Genomic DNA, 19163 nt, shown 5'->3' with positions numbered 1-19163 from the left:
ATTAGGAAACAAATATTCATCGACAATGAGGATGCCGAAATCTGATCAACGCATTCTTTATGTGCATCAATATTAATAATAATAAAGGAATATACGAGGCGTTCGTGCGTACATGTGCAACATTCTGCCAGAACCAAGCGTGTTTTGTGATGATTTGCACCGCTCATGTGAAAAGCAAGCTATTCATAAGTTTTGAAGAGTACTCTTCAATATACAATAGAATAATTTAGTCCTATTGAAATAAACACGAATATTTTCGTCTAACACTCGTCAGAAACTAGTAGAGAATTGGAAAGAACATTGTATAAAGTTATATAAGTTTCGGAAATAATGGCACAGCCGCATTCTCAATATATCTCGCAACAACCGAGCATGCCCAACGTCAGTTTGCAGCAAATGCTTGGAAAAAAAGCCTCCACGATGGCCCCGGGACTGCAAATGAACCAGGTAATCATCATAATTAAGTACACGCTTCTTCCGTCTCAGTGCCCGTACAACTTGAATTGCTCAACATAGGTATTTGTTTTCAGGGTAACATGGCAAGCGGAGGCCCGTCTGTTAATCTGGAGCGCACGATCATCGATGATTTCGAAGCGGCGTTTCAAGGATGCATAGCGCCTATGCAACCAGGAGTGGATAATGCAAATAAGCTGACAATAACACAGGACAAGCTTAGGTCGAGCATGGAGCTGTCGATTCAAGAATTTATGGAGCAAGCTCGGAAAGTGGAAGCGTATTTTCTCAAGAAACACGCAACGGTATCGCAGCAACAGCCTGAGTTGGTACTGCAGGTTTGTTCATTTATCTGATAATTTAAGATATCTTAAATTTAAGAAGCATTATCGTAGCATGAAAATTGAAAACCAACAACGTTGCAGTAACTGCATTATGAATGGCTACAGAGCAACAGTAATGAGATCTTGTCACTAGAGTTCCTTCATTTCGAGTAATTGCAAATTCTCCAATTCATTCAAAATAGTCAATTTCGAGTCAGTTTCGATTCAAATATATTCATTATTGTTGCCATGCCATTACTGAAGTCTCGGGTAGTGGGATGCTAATAGTCGCAGTTCATTATTTTTAGTTATTGAGAAGGCCACTCACTCCATGCTACAGGCCGTGTAATTTAATGTTAGCAATTTTTTGTGACAAAAATTATGCATGACGATTATAAGGCAATGCCAAGTTTATAATGAATACTTTGTGTAGCGGAATGTTTTGAAGATTTGAAAATTGTGTTTTATATTTCTAGCGCAAGTCAATTAATTTTAGAGCAGTTACTCGAGTCGAGTCGTACTAAAAACATGATACAATTTTGACATTGCAGAGCCGTATGCTATCCTTCAAATTACTCACCTAATATCGTTGCTGTGCCATCATAGTAGCTTACGTGCATTTTACACATTCTGAGAAATTCAAAGTTTCCATTTTCATTCAGCCATGATCAACTTCGAAACAATGTGACAAACATAAACCGGGTAAGATATGACCGAAACAATATGAGAAATTATACAGAACTCTATTTTCTATCGATTTGAAAAATTGATCTCAAATTTTGAAAATTTGGTCGAACTTACCTCTCACAATATACATGAAGTGTAAGATTTGACTCTGATCACACGTATAATAGATTCTATCTATGCATCTCAAATATGTAGCTTAACTGTGTTCAGGAGGAAGTCGAAGAATTGTCCGAAGAAATAGCGCGAAAGGAACTGACGATTCGCGCCCATTCCGCAAAAGTGAAACAATGGCTCGAAAATATAAGGACTCTGCAAAATACCTTCAACGAGAAGCCGAGCACTGCGCCCATTCTCGCAAACCAGGGCCTGGCGGGACAGCTGCAATCGGACACAATGCAACAGCAATTGAACCAACGGCGTTGATCAGTGGGAATTATAAACCATGATGTGGCAGTCCGAAGGTTCAGATTCACTCTGATACCGTGAAGAAATTCGCGTGCATGTGTTGAACTTGATACTCCTGATGCATATCACTCGATGACACGACTCGACTCAGAATATGTATATGACGATATACAGCTGGCACGGATTGTTTGTGAAAGCAAATGCTTGTCTTGCAATTTTCTTTTATTTGATTGTTGGTTTGTCTTGAGATATGACATAATGTGGCAAGGCTTGATAAGCCATGCTCAAGCGAGTATTTGAGGTGTCTGAGATGGTCAAGTCGTAGTCCGAACTATGAATGTGTTGGGACTGCATAGTGCGTAACTACAGAGTGATGGAAGACCAAAAATAGTCATATTTGTCAGGCAATGCCTGTGAAATAGTGTTCACAAATAACCTTTTTTTGAATTCTGGTGATTAAAGTGTTGCGTTGCCTGAAAAAACACTACACCAAATTTGGCTAATGTATGTTATGTCACGCATGAGTTGTGTAATTAGTGTTTTAATGATCATTTTGGAATTCCTTAACCCTGTAAGGGGCTGTTACTGTCTAGTTTTGCCGAATTGCAATTGTGTGTCATGGAAAAAACTGGTTGGCCTATCATCTGTAATATTAGTATGAAATTCCACCGTTGTGAACGTAACTGTGCTTCAGGCAGGGTTGTAACCAAGTCATTTTGAACTCGGAGTTTGGGTCGCGGATCGAAAGGGTCGAGTCCAAGTGTTCACAGTTCATTATCGAGTTCACGTTAGGTTCAACTCACTACTGTGAAACTCTTGGCTGATATCGAATGTCTTCGATTTATATCACACTATTTTTCTCACTCTGAACATGTCTATGATGACAAGTAAAAGACTGCTTCGTGTTATATTTATATAAGAAACTTGCCGTAGTCATTGCATGTGTCGAGTCAAGTTCAAGTCACAGGAGTAATTACAAACCTAGCTCCAGGCTGGCTGCGAGCGGATACTGGTACCGCCATTGAGGGGGAGTAATGAGACAAGACTAAATCGCTACGTCCTTCATGTTGATCAACATGAAGGCGATCCAATTGCTAAAAATCACACTGTTTCAGAAAGCAGGCTTTATTGCAAACGTGGCACTACAAAAAAGGAAATAGCCTATTGGCAGGTACCATAATCCTAAAGCAGATCGACGGCAATGTCTTGGATTCTGCTCAATATCTTCCTTCCATCTTCCTTCTTGAAAACCTGTCGACCATACAATACTTTGCTTGAAACCGGCATAAAGGCGGACCAACTGGCAAACCTTGTAAATATTGTAGTCTTCATCCGCGATCACGTCAGCTAGATTCAAACATTCGTCTTTCATGTCGCTCGTGTTCTGCAGCGCGGTGAGCAGGAGCTGGCAGATTTTCGGCAGACACATTTCTCTCAAGACGTCGATCTGGTATCGGCGGGCTGCCGCTTGTTCGTCAGGTTGACACTGCAGTTTGAGATTGCGCCAAGCATCAGAAGCATAGCAATGATAGGTTGCTGATTTTAAGCAGAGCTGGGTGGTCACAAAGCACTTCAACTTACTCACAGTACAAAGTTGAAGAGTTTTGCCTGCTCACAATACTTCGCCAAGTGGTATGTTTTTAGAATATTTCCATTTCTACTTAAACAGTTCTACAAGCAAAATTACTCACCAAGTTTGAATCACTATTACGAGTAAAATTATCCAGACGAATGATCGAAATGGCCCCGTGTCATGGTAACGGAATATTTTTAGGAAAATTGCACGATTTGATTGTCACATATCAAAAGTCGGAGTAGAACCTAATTTTGGGATAATTTTGCAACAACTTTTTGGGTGAAACTGTAATAAGAACCGCGTGAAATGACCGTTGTATCACGATAACTAATGGTATCACTTCTGCTTCCGCATGAGCGCATAGCAAAGTAATTAGAGTATATGATCACAATTTTTTACAAGCATATCATTAGAAGAATCTGTTCAAGACTTTGGCTTATTTCCCACGTATTGAGATAGTGACATATGTCAAACCTCTTCGGTGTCTAGGGTGTCCAGTAGCCATCCGCCGCCAGGAAACAGCAGGACGTTGTAAACTCTGTCCCGTAATATTCGGCACAAGTCCGTGCATCTCCTTTCCCATTGCTTCACACTTTCCTGATATTGCCCCTCCCTGGAATTAAATCATCGGAAATTCACCGCGATATGCCTAAAAAAAACGCTGAACACCATTTATGGATCAAATCCGACTCACACAAGCATTGCTATATAAGAAAGAAGCTTTGGATTTATTTGATAAAACACATTTAAAAAAATTTCAAATTTCACTGGCTCCCCTATGAAATTGTTAGGCTGTACCGAAAAAAAAGAACGATCTACAACAAATTTGGTTCAATTCCAACCAGTAGAAGCGAATTTATGATTTGTCTAAAATAATATTTACGGTGACAATATTCAATTATTTATCATAGACCTACCCACCGTAAATACTATGATTTGAAATCCTAAATTTTCAACATCAATAACTTCACTTCTACGGGCTGGAATTGAACCAAAATGACCCAAAACTTTTTCACAAGCCCAAATGCTTCTTGGGGGTACAGAACTTTCATAAACCATTGAACGCTATATATTCGGGTTCATTTCAATATGAATATACTATACAAGCCGAAATGTATAGTATTTTATATCCGGCGAATATCATGTTGAAATTGTGACTTACTTATGGTCGTTGGCAACGCGGCTTGCAAAGTTTGTTCTCCTTGCTTTTGAGTCACTAGGTGGCAGTGGTTTTCCATTGTGAAAGAATTTAAACCAGTCCTCAAACGCTTGTTTTGCGGATAAATACGCCACCAGGCATAAATGCTCCCGGATCGCGCTTTCGTGGGTAGCCGGCAGTGCCTCTGATCCGTTGACCTAAAATTTTCCTCATTGTAATTGCCAGGGTTGTAACCAAGTCACAAGGTGCCGAGTCACAAGTCAATTTTACTTTTATAGTTTTGACTCGAGTCAAGTTGAGTCATTTTCAATTCACCACCAAATCAAGTCCGAGTCCAAGTCATAGTGTTAAGACTCGGGTCTTAATGAACTCTTCGAAAAATCTGTTCAATTACATTTTCAGGAAACGAGAAATTAGTTTTTTAGAATTATATTTAGAGTATAGAAACATTTCACAAACTGTATCAGAATTAGAATTACAGCAAAGAAACATTTCCAAATTATATAAGCATTAGAATTACAACAAAGAAACATTACACAAATTAGGCTACAAGCCTATCAGAATTAGCATTACAGCAAAGAAACATTTCCCAAATTACAGCAAAGAAACATCCCCCAAATTACAGCAAAGAAACATTTCACAAATTAGGCTATGTTAGAATTAGAATTACGGCAAAGAAATGTTTCCCAAATTATATTAGAATAAGAATTACAGCAAATAAGCATTTCACAAATTACATTAGAATTAGAATTACAGCAAAGAAACCTTTCCCAAATTATATTAGAATTGGAATTACAGCAAAGAAGCATTTCACAAATTACATTAGAATTAGAATTACAGCAAAGAGACATTACACAAATTGTATTAGAATTAGACCAAAGAAACATATCACGAATTATATTAGAATTAGAATTACAGCAAAGAAGCATTTCACAAATTATATTGGAATTACAGCAAAGAAGAAGCACTTTACAAATTAAATTAGAATTAGAATTACAGCAAAGAAATGTTTCCCAAATTATATTAGAATTACAGCAAAGAAGCATTTCTCAAATTACATTACAATAAGAATTACACCAAAGAGACATTTCAAAAATTATATTTGAATTAACATTACAGCAAAGAGACATTTCATAAATTATATTAGAATTACAGCAAAGAAGCTCTTCACCAATTATATTAGTATAAGAATTACAGCAAAGAAACATGTCACAAATTAGATTTGAATTAGATTACCAGAATTTCGCTCTAATTAGACAACAAGAATTATCTAGCTGTCCAAGATGACAGACAATCATTATTCCAACTGAACCAATAAATCTTTGTAGCTAATCTCGGATTATTAAAGAATTTCTCTAATGTGAGAGTGAGACAGTATTTCAAGCCACGTTACTACAACGCAGTCATGTCAACGATCCTCTTAAAATGTTCGGAATCCGTCAATAACTATCACGACCCAAAATCGGTTCAAGAACCACACTTATCGAAGATCGAGAAAGAAAAAAAAACGTTTGTCAACAGCCCTCGGATAAAATTAGACCAGAAAACAAGCTTCGAAAAACTATCGCCTCGTAACATCTACAATAATTTCACCGAGTTCACAAGATCACATGTACAATATACACGAAAACACGGCATTGACGTTTGTTTATTTTGCCGGCGCGCAAGGTCAAACTTTAGCGTAACGTTGCGGCGACAGCGGCCCGGAGCATTAGAAACTCTTTAATGATTATAACATTCTGCCGCGATTGAGTCATCTTACGGTGTTGGTACACGGCGCTTTGCCGGTGTTCCGAAATCGCGAGCTAATGACCTCGGTCGTACATCAACGTAATACATCAAGTTTGAATTAGGGAACGGCATTTTCAGTTGGATACTCGAGATTAGGCGACTTATGCAATATTCCAATACTTGTTTTCAGATGTGATTTTCAACAAAGCACATTCCAAGTATATCTACACTGTGCATTGAAAGTAGCTTGCATTCATTTTACATATTTTGAGAATATTAACATTATGTAAAATTTTCATTTTCTTTCGGCCCTATTTTGGACATGACTAACTTTGAAACAATGTGATAAACATAAAAATGGCCAAGATATGACCAGAAAACGATTAAAATTTTACAAAAACTTGATTAAAAAACAGCTTAAAACATCATACTACATAAATTATGAGTAGGGCGATGCTTTTGGCACGTCCAAATTGTAGCGTTGGGTCAAGAAATTGTCAAAATTGCTTACAACAACTCAACAAGTACAAGTGTTGCCAGCCAACAACTGCTGCTGCTGTTATACCTTTTTTCTCCATTCTTGGCAAGCTACTTAGTGCGGACAGACACTTTCTACCCGAGAATGTAGGAAAGTATCTCTCGTTGTACTACAACAAATTTTAATTAATAATGGCATTTCTACTATAAAGCGTGATGTAACTACTGGAATTCTTTATAGTTCCAGATTTCGTTAAAATAAAGTTTTTTCATGTAAAAATTTGTCAGTTTTCAAGTCAAAAAAGTTTCTTCAGGCCAAACTACTTCGTAAGGACAGACAGTTCCAACCAGAAATGAAGATAAGTAGTACAATTCTAACACCTAATTTACATACACGCAGTCAAAATTTTGTCAAAATCAAGTTTTTCAAGGGCAAAAAATGTAAAATTTTTGAATTTTTAGTTAAAAATAAACGCCCTAAACATGAGTATTTAGGAAGCTGCAAAAATAGCTGGAAAAACTTGACTTAGTGAGAATTTTAGCTCAGGAGTGTTGTTTTTATAGACGCGCTCAAACTACTCTCATCGGCGACATAAATAAATTTTCAGCGTGAAATAAATGCCAAACACCGACAACATATTAGCCGGTAACATAACGGGCGACGTCTTACATGAATCCCGCATTGACGGTAGATGGCGTCAACCGATCCTTCTGGTATTTTCCCCATGACTTGTCTCGCGGCCGCAAACTTCTGTTTGACTGAAACAAAATCACGTTATTTACATGTAAATCCAAACGGCTTCAGCTAATTTGGAGGAAAATTTCATTGGCAAAGTTAGACACGGAGTCAGACTTATTTTTCGAACGTAAAGCCGTGACTTGGTATAGGAAATCGTAACATGACAAAAATTTTTCAATTTTTTTCAATGAATATTAAATTTTCAATAGGCTCTGCGTCGGTTTGTACTGGTCGAAATTGATCAAAATTTATTTACTTTTAATACTTTTAATCACTTTTTCTCTAAATTAGACTAGAATTGCAATTACTGAATTACTGAACTAAGAAATTAAATTGAATTCTGAACGAGAACGGCAAATGTCTGTACACCAAGCTTGGCTTGTTTTGCACGATACATCTCTCCTGTAACGTTTTCAGGAAATTCAGAAGCCAGATTTCTACATTAGCAGGTCCAAATCTACATTACATCGACATCAACATCTTACTCAAAAAGCTTCTCATCAAAGCGTTGCACTGTCTGACGGCCTCCGGCCTCTGCGACACGTCGAACACAAGCCAGTCCAGGGCCTCAATCTTTTTCCAATCGTCGTTCGTTATATCGGACTCGACCACCGAATCGAAACCATCGTCCCGGGCAGATTCGTCTGCCCTGCCCGAAGGGGTGATGGCGGTGGTGTCCATGTCTGTCTCAAGGCGGATGTCCTCTACCACGGTCTTGGTAATGGCGGGGATGTCCAGTCCTGAAAACAACATGGTAAAGCCTAATCAGTAGGTTTTAGCAGTTATTTGACATATGTACTCTCAAAATTGCAAGACCTATCCGCTTATGACTAGGGCGATTTTACCTAAAAACGGAAGATTTTGAACAAAAAATCAAAATTTTGACACTTTTTAACCTTAAATATCTTAATTTTGATCAAATTTGATTTAACGTATGCAAATTAGGTGTTTTCCCACATAATGTTAGAATTGTACCGCTTAGCTCCATTTCTGGTTGGCACTGTCTGTCCTTATGAAGTAGTTTGGCACGAAAAAAACTTTTTTGCCTCAAAACCCGAGAAAAACTTTATTTTAACGAAATCTGCTCGAGTGATATAGAATGGCTCGTAATCATCATATCGTAATTTTACTCGGTCTTAACAGTTTCTGGCCCTATTTTCCATTTATGTGGTGACTTTACTATTCTTCAAAGTTACAACAAAATGTACGTCTTAGTTGCGAGTCATGCACAATGACTTGAGTGTAAGTCGAGTCAACACAAAAATTGACTCCAGTCATTTTACGCATTCGAAAAATAACTCGAGTCATTACAACCCTGGAAAACTCCTTACCCGCTTCATGAGCAGTCTGCAAGTATTCCTTACGGAGTTCCCTGTCTTCGACAGTTTTCAGGAAGCGCGAGTAAACGTCGACCTGTTTCTCGGGAGACAACGCGGCCGTGTAGTTCGCCACAAGTATAGACGAACTCTCGTCGGCCGCCAAATATTCGACGTACGCTTCCATGATGTCTTCGCACTTCTTCTCCTGTAAGAGATATATCATTTTTCTGTGTTACGCGTTCAAAATTTAACCCAAACAAACGATCACTCTCTTCCTACCGCTGTTGATCACAACAAGAAAGGATTTTGAGACACGAATGTCTGTTTGGACACGAGTAATTTCAACCAGAGATAGAAATTCCGTTTTGGACTCGCGTGACAGCTTCAACATCGAGCCCGTTGTCCATCGAAATCATTTTGATTCAAATGTGAATCGACTGCGTGAACGTAAGCATCTGATTTTCGAATTCACTCAGTTATATTTGTAGTGTGCTTTTATCAAAATACGCCAACCAAGTCTGTGCATACAGAAGGAGTTTGCGTACCATCTAAAAAGAGTACATTGTGCTTAAATAGCTTAATCATTCTCTTCGCCTTGATTATTCGAAATTTCATGCTGCTGACGTCATATCTTGTGATACGATTGTTGATATACTAAGTTTTTTCCAATTCTCTACTAGTTGATGACGATAACCCCAGCCGAAAATATTCGGGCTCATTTCAACATGAATATACTATACAATTGTATATTGACAGTCTGTTTTTTAGGCAAAATTAGACCTAGAATACTTGCTTTTACATAAAAATCACTACTTCCGCATACTAGAGTAGCAACGATGAAAATTTTGACCACATCTGAGTTCAACACTATTTTATGCAAGAAAATATACTAAAATGTTGATAGCACCACGGAATCAGCAAGATAACACGAAATTTGGCCCAAAATTCACTGCAAGACCACCAAGTCATCCAGATACGACATTCTTACATCCATGGACACTCCCATAATTCGCAGCAGCAAGATGAGATGCGCCACGAATCTGAGCAGTTGCGGGTGAACGGTCGCGACCACGCCCTCCATTGTGATGTCACCGTCGCCGTTATCCGTCACCCATGAGTGCACGACGTCGATCAGGCCGGGTATGTCTTCCAGAATGAGATGCTTTTGAATTGTGTTGAAAGGAGTCTCTATGTCCGATTTTGTCGCCTGAAACAGGAGTCATTTTTTCAAATGAGTAAAATGACTCGACTCGAGTCAATTTTTGTATTGACTCCACAACACTCATTTGCTGGAAATTAGTCAACTTCAAGAGGATAGACACATTAAATCTGTAGAGATATCCCATTTTCCAAGGGATCAGCAAGATCTGGAGCTGTATCTTTTGACTGCAGATTTCAAGAAATTAGAATCTTGCAGCCATTTTATTCATAATTAGGGCGATTTTTCTTCGACATGTCAAAATAAGTCAAAATTTTGTCAAAATTGTAGCGTTAGGTCAAAAAATTGTCAAAATTGTTTACAAAGCCAAAATTTTTTTTGCAACCTGCATTTCGTTTGTATCGTAGATTTTGCACTGTCGGCAAACTTATCATTTGATATTTTACAGCTTGTAGCTTACTTTATAGGTCTAACATTGTAGACGGCCTTTCTCATTGTGAACATAAACGGTCAAATGAAACAAATAGGTTGACATGGTGTTATGCTCAACGTACCGCAATAACCTAACTGAAGCAAGACTGCGTGGGCATTGGTTCTTATATCAAGAAGCTCACGATGAAAAATTGTGATGTAGACAACATTGTCAGAATGAAGCAACACGGTTTGTCACCAGCAGTGTACGCACAACTTGAGTGTTGTCAGCCAACAACTGCCGCTGTTGAACGTTCTTTCTCCATTCTTGGCAAGCTGTTTAGTGAGGACAGACACTTTCTACCCGAGAATGTAGGAAAGTATCTTTCGTTGCACTACAACAAATTTTAATTATTTCTACCATAATATGTGGTGTAACTACTGGAATTCTTCATAGGACCAGATTTCGTTTAATAAAGTTTTTTCATGTAGAAAGTTTGTTGATTTTACGTCAAAAAAGTGTTTTCAGGACAAAACGACAGACATTTCCTACCAGAAATGAAGATATTCTAACATAATGCGCGAAAACACCTAATTTGGGCAAGAGGTCAAAATTTCGTAGTCAAAATTTGGATTTTTTAGGTCAAAATCTTCTGTGTTTTTGATAAAAAAAACGACCTATTCATAATGCATCATGAAATTTTCTTTTCGTGACCGCCCCCAAGTGTAAAAACGTGACGTAGCAAACCTCGTCCGAGATAGCCACGATGCTGTCGAAAATTTCGCCAGGACCGGACAGCGTCACTTTTTGTTTCCAATAAGATTCCGGCAGAGAAATGGAGTCGTCGTTGCATTCCGGCCGCTTCCTGGCCAGTAAAGTCGGACTGTGACGGATCTCTTGCTCTACCATGGTGTCGATCATCGCCTTGTAGTGCGCCCACAGATAATCTTCCCACGTCTTGCAAACATTCACCATCTTAACAAAACCAGAGGTGGTCAGTCACAAAGTATTTTACAAGTGAATAGTATATTCATATTGAAATGAACCCAAATATTTTCGGCTGACACTCGCCAGGGGTCATCGTCAGCAACTAGTAGAGAATTTGATGGAGTATTGTTGGTTCGAGTCATGCACAATGACTCGAGTACAAGTCGAGTCTGTACAAATATTGACTCGAGTCGAGTCATTTTATGCATTTGAAAACATCACTAAGGCGAGTCATAACTCGAGGCTTAACAACCCTGATTGTAGATCAACATTCGCATCACCAAATATATTGAGTCACTGGCATGGAATTGACGATTAGCCCTGGGCTCATTTCAATACGAGGCACGTATTCTAATATGGATGTCAATTAAATGTGAAGACACGCAGTAATGGATTCCACTGATACAGTAGCAGGGTAACCTATTGTATCTGTCACTATCAATTGAACCGATAGCGACAAAACACAGTTAAAAGCAGTAGCGTTAGTTATTGATAATGTCTGTAAAATATTTTACGCGGTTGGTGCCCAAGAACAATCTAGCCGGGCCGCAGAGGTTCAAGATAACTGATATCTTCAATAAATCTAACAAATACATTTGAAGTGATTAATTTTATGTAGCATAATATAAGCTATGAGGCAACACTAAAGACGTATGCAGATGCTAATGCATTGATTTTAATTATTATTTATAGCTGCATTCTGCTATAATGTAGCCTCATTCAAAAGAGGCAAAAATACTTTCCCATAATATTGTGTCATAATTTGATGTGCAGCTCATTAACTCGGAACGATTACTAACGTTCTCAAACGCGACAAGATGACAATTCCTTTACGGCTTTGCAGCGCGACTTCAAACACATCGTAGAAACGCGTTTCTCTTTTTCAAACCGCATTTCTTACTTAGCAGAATTATGTTATCGGATTTAAAAGTTGTGGGAATGCATTCCAAACGTCACAAAAATAAATTTAGTATACGCAAACTACATAATACTGGAAATAGACGAAATTATGGGAATCTATCAAATAGTAGAAAATTTATTTTCGATTTCTTACAGACGTTAAGAAGATTAAATCACTTCATCGCTAACCACACATAATACCAATCAATCACGATCACAAACCTCACATTTTCGCACTCATATTTTTTTCAATTCGACATGAAAAAAAACTATTTTTGACAAAATATCTTTAGACTCTCAACAATATTATTATTTCTGCCTGCATGCGTGCCACGGTCACCATGACAAATCATGCATCAATTAAAGTCAAAATTTTGATGTAATGCGATACTTGAACATATTCATTCCACAAATGTACGAGACAGAAATTGAGTGATTTGTAATGTAAGTTGTTGTTGTTATGTAAGACAAAATATTTCCAACGCAGGATTGAAAAATATTATTTTAAAGATCATTTGTGTTTTTCATTAAAATGATTAATGATTTGAACCGTCGTTTATGGTTATACGCATGTATATATATTGGCAATCTCAGTGAATATATAAAGACTTGCCCTCAGGAGATTCATTCTACATATCCTCTATTGGTTAATGATCTAACTAAAGAAGTATCAAATTCAAATTAGACGGAGGTTACAGTATATAATAACTGTCGACCTCTTATCAGCGCAAAACGGCGAGTCAAACACAGTTCAAACGCACCCCACATTTCATAGTACATACACGGGTTACGGCTGATATCAAAATAATAGCTCTACGTCTTATCGCGATATATAATCTACACTGATAAAAAATTTGCAAACACACGATTGCCTGGATCTATATATCCAATTCATAACATCTAAGTACTTTTAGATGACACGCAGCAATTTAAAAGTGTGGAGAATCTGTAATGACGCGACGTACTCACCCGGTAATGAGTTTTTGAATGTCTAGTACACAGTTTTTGGTAGTTACAATGTTTTCATTGGGAGAATAGAGCGGGTCGCACGCTTTTTTACCGCTAACTGCCTGTTTGGAATAGGCAACTGGAGATGGAAATATTACAAAAATGGGTAATATATTGTTAGGGCGGTATCATCGTGACTATTGAAATTTCACGGTGTCTATCGATTCGCAGTTTTGCGAAAAATATTATTATCTGCCTCAACTAAAGTAGATGGAAATCAATAATATACATAAATTCGAACACTGGGGTCGTCCCTCAATTACAAAACAATCAGGCGAACCGCGATATATTTTTCCTGATGACATATTATTTCTCAAAAACAAGTACGGTAACTAACTCAACAGGCATACCCTAAAAATGGGAATAACATATACATTACGGCTGTTCAAAAATAACGTTTTTTTTCAAATATTACTGCCCACTCTAAAAAACGCTGCGCACCAATTTTGGTTCAATTTAACCGATACAAGCATAGCTACAAGAGCAAAAAGCTTTTGATTCATTTATTAAAATATAGATTTTTTTTCAAATTTCACTGGCTACCCCTTGAAATTGTTGGGTTGTCTGAAAAAACGATACACAACAATTTTATTACTACTCAGGGTTGTAATGACTCGAGTCATGACTCGGCTTTCATGTACGTAAAATGACTCGAGTCGAGTCAATTTGTGTATTGACTCGACTTGTACTCGAGTCATTGTGCATGACTCGAGACTAAGATGGTCAAGACAAACATTTCATTGTGACTTCGATAATAATAAAGTCACCACGTTATTGGTATTTCGTCTATCAGTCCTGATACTCAAAAACTAGGGCCAGAAACTGTTAAGACTGAGGAAAATTACGATTCTATATCACTGGAGCAGTATTGAAAAAAGTGGGCTGAACCGAATTGAACTCAAAACTGAACATAATGACTTGGAAAATTGACCTTTTTTTAGTAATCTGTACCCGTATTCTCGTCCGATTTTATAAGTTTTGAAAATTGTATGAACCGTCCTCGAATATGGTAACCCAATAAGAAGACCCCGTATCCCAACCCGGAGTGTAACATTCAAAGGCGTAACGCCAAGACAACAAAGATAGCAACAGTGCTAGTCACCGGAAATGTCACACCTCCCGATGAGTGTCGTACCGTTACATTCTAAAGGCGTATGATTCCCGGCTTTTGACGCAAACCGATTGAAAACGTCTTTCCTTCCGGCGCGCGCCGTAATAATTACTACACGCTGATTCACATCTACGCATTTGTAAAAAGTTGAATAATCACCGGCGCCTATTGTGTGGGGTCGATACTTTCTTGTCGGCAATGCGGTAACGGATATTCTACGATGTTACCAGAACGTGAACGAGCGAATGGTACACGATTTGTCGATGTAGCGATTCGTGATACTTACAGGCTGGCACAATAACAAGTTTGCAATGGCTTCGAGATCCGCGGGTTGAAATTGGTATCAACTTTCGCGCCAGGCCTAGTTGCAAACACCAGTCCGCCACGACTGGGGCTAGTGTCGCGAAACTTCAAACATGTACCCTTTTATGCTGCCACAAAGACTCCAATGTCAGATCTACGTCAAATTTACAGATAATTTCGCATTCATTCGATCATACCTATTGCATTACACTTTGTGACATTTTATTTCCACTAGCCTACGTAACTTTGTACTACGCATTTCCTATGCCGCGATCGACCAATCAACGTTTACAGCCTTCCAAGGCAGAAAATACTATAGAAATTATAATTTTCGTGGATAAATCCAGCCGTTTTGACAAGGAGCGTATGATTGCAAAGCTCCAAAGAATCTTTGTGGCCAGGCTTAATCGCGACAAGGCCTACGCAAAATGGCGACACGCACGAGCGATTGGCGTACCATCTACTATATCGTCATAACAGTGACAATGACTTGGAAAGTTCAACATGTATCTGTTTTGCGGCTACAAGGAAAATGATGCAGGCTACACGTAATACAAAATAATGTTGTATATCTAGACCTCAGCTATTTCGCTTTGTGGCCATTGCGATTAGATCATTACCTGGCGGAAATGTACCGCGATTATTCGTAGCCTTGTGTAACATGTTTCTCTATGTTGGTAGAGGAGTTATGGCCTACCGATGTTTCGAGGCTAATACAGTGGTAATAAAGTATTGAGACACTAACCCAGGGGTGGGCAAACTACGGCCCGCAAAAGCCGTAAGAAACGTGAAAATATTCATAAAATGAGCACCAATAACCAAATTACTGTTGGGTAGTTGATTAAACTTTTCTTACTATATTTCAACATGATAATGATAAGTTATATTCTTACCATAGTGTTTTTATTTCAATGTAGACGCGACAGCCCGATCGCGAGGCCCATGCGTTCAGAAAGGTTTCAATTGCTATACAATATGCACCGTAGAAAGTGAAGCGTAAATGACTTAATTCGAACCACGAGCGCGATTTTGCATTGGCAACACGAGCAGGTTTATTACTTTTAGTGCTGTACTTGAAAAAAAAGCGATTCGCGAATGTGCTAGTAGTTAGATGGATTCGTTTTTTGTACTGTAGAAGTATCTATATTTATAATATCTATATATTGTAGAAGCGTATTTAAAGGTAATATGGCCATATGCTGTTAGCATTGTGTGTCGCGGAGTTAAACCAAAAGTACAATCAGTAAATCTATGAACAGATCGCCGCTCACAGACTCAAACCTACATCCGGTTCTAAGAATCGGGACAATCGACTTTCACCCCTTATTTTAACAACGAGGACGACAAGCTTGTAAATTCTCGTCAATGTTTCTGGCGCGTGTACGTTATCATCGAATCAATGTCTGGTTTGTTTTAAATATTCAGATACATATTTATTATTTCAATGTCGCCGGTCACTATATAATCAACTAACAATATTGAATTTTGGCTTAGTGTCCCAATTCTGTATGGTGCGGCCCGCCAATGGATTCAATTGTTACTGTGAATATATTCATATGCTGCATATATTTCCACTTTCCTCTCTACAGCGTTAATATACGCGCATTCGCAACAAAATCATACGCTCATTGCATTACATTGTGTCGTGAATATAAAACTAAAAAGTCTCATTGCGCTTTTTCGTGTGCGCAATGAGACTTTTTAGTTTTATATTCACGACGCAATGGATTTTTTGTCAGAGCGAATACGAAAAAGCCGTCGTTAAGATACGAATTCGTACCATCAAATCGGTGCATTTTAAATCACGAAATATTCCGTCTCTATGATTTGCAACAAATGTTACCTGCGTCACAGAGACAAGAAAGATAATGATAATGAATCGGTAACCAGCCAATTCGCACAATTGCGATTTCGGACAGACGGAAATCCACTTTATAATGTGGCTTGCCCGAAATGGTAAGCGTCCAAAATGTCTGACATTGAAAATGCAATATCTATAAAATATATTTGACGCAGAGTAATGCACAAATCTATGTCCCAAAATATCTCAATAAAATCTGGGGTCACGCCAGTTTTTCGCTATTTTACCCGCGACGTGAGTATATATAACAAAAAATATACTGCGTCATCCCACGAAACAATGCCATACGCAGGAACGACAATAATATAACATTAATTCCAGGCAGGAAAAAAAGCGATAACACGATTCACTTTTAATCACGGCGAGCACGGCGCTGTGCGAAACTGCATACAGCTGCCCGCAGTTTACACAAGGTTTTAATTCCGCGTAATAGTTTTCATGTGATAATGTTAATACGGTAGAGGTCACTCTTATGCGAGTAAGCCGATTGATGAATTAAAACGAAAGATTTGTTGAATTAGAATGGAATTTTTACATTCGGTTTGGATAATATGATTTTCTGGGTTGGGATCGACTGAAATAGTTCTCTCTTATCTAAAGTCATCACGGCAATCTCGTCCGCGCAAGAGGTGTCTTATAAAAAGCCTACCAGCGGGCCGTGTAGACGATGCCTAGAGACTACTCAGGCCACATTATGCCACAATGCTGAAGTACATGCTGACTTTTTAAACGTCACCAAATGTATCGACTGGAGCAATTAAACGCTATAATAACGCATAAACAATTTCGGGGACTATTGCTACATTGATATTGGGCAGAGTTTAAACGGGTTTCTATAATTTCTACCGATATTACCCCACAAACAAATTACGCAGTAGCCAACACCCCAATCGCACGGATTTGTTTTTTTAATGGTACAACAGACATATCAAATCAAGATGGATCCTGTACGCCTGCCTGATATTTTTCATAAGACAACGATGTAAGCCCTATTCTTAACATCAATTTCATTGATAGGCTGAATAAGCATCATTCGCTGATGTCCTGTGGTTGCGGGTCAAGCTCACAGCAGAGAGACACTAAATATTCACAAACGGAAAGCTGAATATTTCGAGCAAAGTGTTGTAGCAAAGCAAGACTGGCAAGGGGAATGCTCGTTTAGTGTTGATTTTTTTATGCTGCCACCGTCATATTGTATAGAGTGACCTGAAGTTGAAATGCAGAGAATTTTGACTGAAGATGTTATACTGACGTGAAAACTGTAACACGAAAAAGGTTCGCACTGCAGAACCTACTAAGGTTCGTTTGTGAACGTGAACCTCTAAATTTCTGGGGTTCACACACAGAACGCGCACGTGAACCTCACGTTCACACCATCCCTTCAGCTGTACATTGTGGACATCGCGGTAGATTGTTATTTATGACTAATTGAAAAGATGGGGTTGAGCGAAGACTTCCGGTCGAGCGAAGACTTCCGGATTAGCGTAAGTGTTCTGCGGGTCAGCAACGGTCAAGAACGGTTTAGAGTGGCACGAAAGGCCCGACCGCGCAGTGCGATCCCGACAACGTAAACTCACCCTATCTCCCGCCATGAGCATTGAGCAAGCAACGCGACTCATAGACACGATCTAATGGCGCTGGTCTACGGCCTTTAGTTTCAACTTGACTATACAACAAAACACCGCCGGCCACGATCGACATCGTTACGGGCCAAAGGTCGTGAGACGATTGACAACGCCGCCTCTAAGAAGAGGAATCAGCGTAATCTGTCGAATTACTCAAAACAATATAATGGATTTCCTATTATTTATTGTTAATTTATTGTCGACGAGATTACGATCGGTAACAGGGAAAATGTCACAAATAACGTGAATACGGGTCGATTTCTTCTTCGCTAAAACTGCGTAAATTTCGGGTTGAAAAATAACGTTGCCACGTTGCGATGTAGCCTTTAAAGAATTCTTTTGTCTCATATCGGGCTGTCGCCGTTTCGAAAACAATGCAGCGCTTGTGTATTGTTATTGTTTACGATAGTGATAATGCTTACGTTCACAGTAAGTTAGGATGTCAGCTACGCACAACAGATGAATCAGGTTACGATTAGGGCTGAGCTAGTCGAGTCGAATATCACTCAATATCAAATGAATGATGTGAAAAGTTCAAACATATACTTTTTATGCGACCACAAATAATATAATATCTTTTCTATATCAAATTTAAGTTTTTTTTGCTATTTTTTCTACCATTCCCATTTCATTGCACTTTGCAACAATGCTGTGCGTTGATAACGACTTCACAGATACGCCATTAACACCGACGTACGTAGTTTTGTATTACATATTTTGCATGCTGGAGGAGGTTTCACGGCTGCCCCAGTGGAAAATGCTATCCAAACTACCATTTTCGGTGATAAATTCACTCTCATTGCAAAGGAAGGTATAATTTCAGTACACACAGCCCTAATCATAAGTTTAACCCAATTCCATATACTCTCATATACTTGAAATTCGTGTAGCCTACGATAATCGGGGAAGAATGAATTAGTATTTACTT

General features: G+C 38.5%; 2 protein-coding genes across 4 annotated transcripts in view; one reads left to right on the top strand and one right to left on the bottom strand.

Annotated features, from left to right (window-relative positions):
* Positions 1 to 147: 147 nt before the first annotated feature.
* Positions 148 to 2161, top strand: LOC145453724 (mediator of RNA polymerase II transcription subunit 28-like). Its single transcript, XM_080331705.1, has 3 exons — positions 148 to 447; positions 531 to 791; positions 1674 to 2161. The coding sequence occupies exons 1-3, from the start codon at positions 331 to 333 to the stop codon at positions 1884 to 1886; spliced, it is 591 nt and encodes a 196-aa protein (XP_080187831.1). The 5' UTR covers positions 148 to 330; the 3' UTR covers positions 1887 to 2161.
* An 816-nt stretch (positions 2162 to 2977) lies between these two features.
* LOC145453707 (nuclear pore complex protein Nup107-like) overlaps positions 2978 to 19163 on the bottom strand; it is a 92910-nt gene continuing 76724 nt past the window's right edge. For all 3 annotated transcript variants that reach the window (XM_080331686.1, XM_080331688.1, XM_080331687.1), the window contains 9 exons: positions 11188 to 11415; positions 9858 to 10076; positions 8882 to 9074; positions 8036 to 8290; positions 7482 to 7570; positions 4607 to 4800; positions 3919 to 4057; positions 3178 to 3354; positions 2978 to 3119 (listed from right to left, as the gene is read on the bottom strand). In XM_080331686.1, the coding sequence (XP_080187812.1) occupies positions 3051 to 3119; positions 3178 to 3354; positions 3919 to 4057; positions 4607 to 4800; positions 7482 to 7570; positions 8036 to 8290; positions 8882 to 9074; positions 9858 to 10076; positions 11188 to 11415 (1563 nt within the window). In that variant the 3' untranslated portion in view covers positions 2978 to 3050. The remainder of the gene's footprint in view (positions 3120 to 3177; positions 3355 to 3918; positions 4058 to 4606; positions 4801 to 7481; positions 7571 to 8035; positions 8291 to 8881; positions 9075 to 9857; positions 10077 to 11187; positions 11416 to 19163) is intronic.

This window comes from Botryllus schlosseri, chromosome 13, assembly GCF_051294905.1.
Source record: "Botryllus schlosseri isolate E-star chromosome 13, Bs_hap1, whole genome shotgun sequence".
In the NCBI taxonomy this organism is placed as follows: domain Eukaryota; kingdom Metazoa; phylum Chordata; class Ascidiacea; order Stolidobranchia; family Styelidae; genus Botryllus; species Botryllus schlosseri.
Note: the sequence above shows the minus strand (reverse complement) of the source record. Positions and strands in the feature narration are given on the sequence as shown.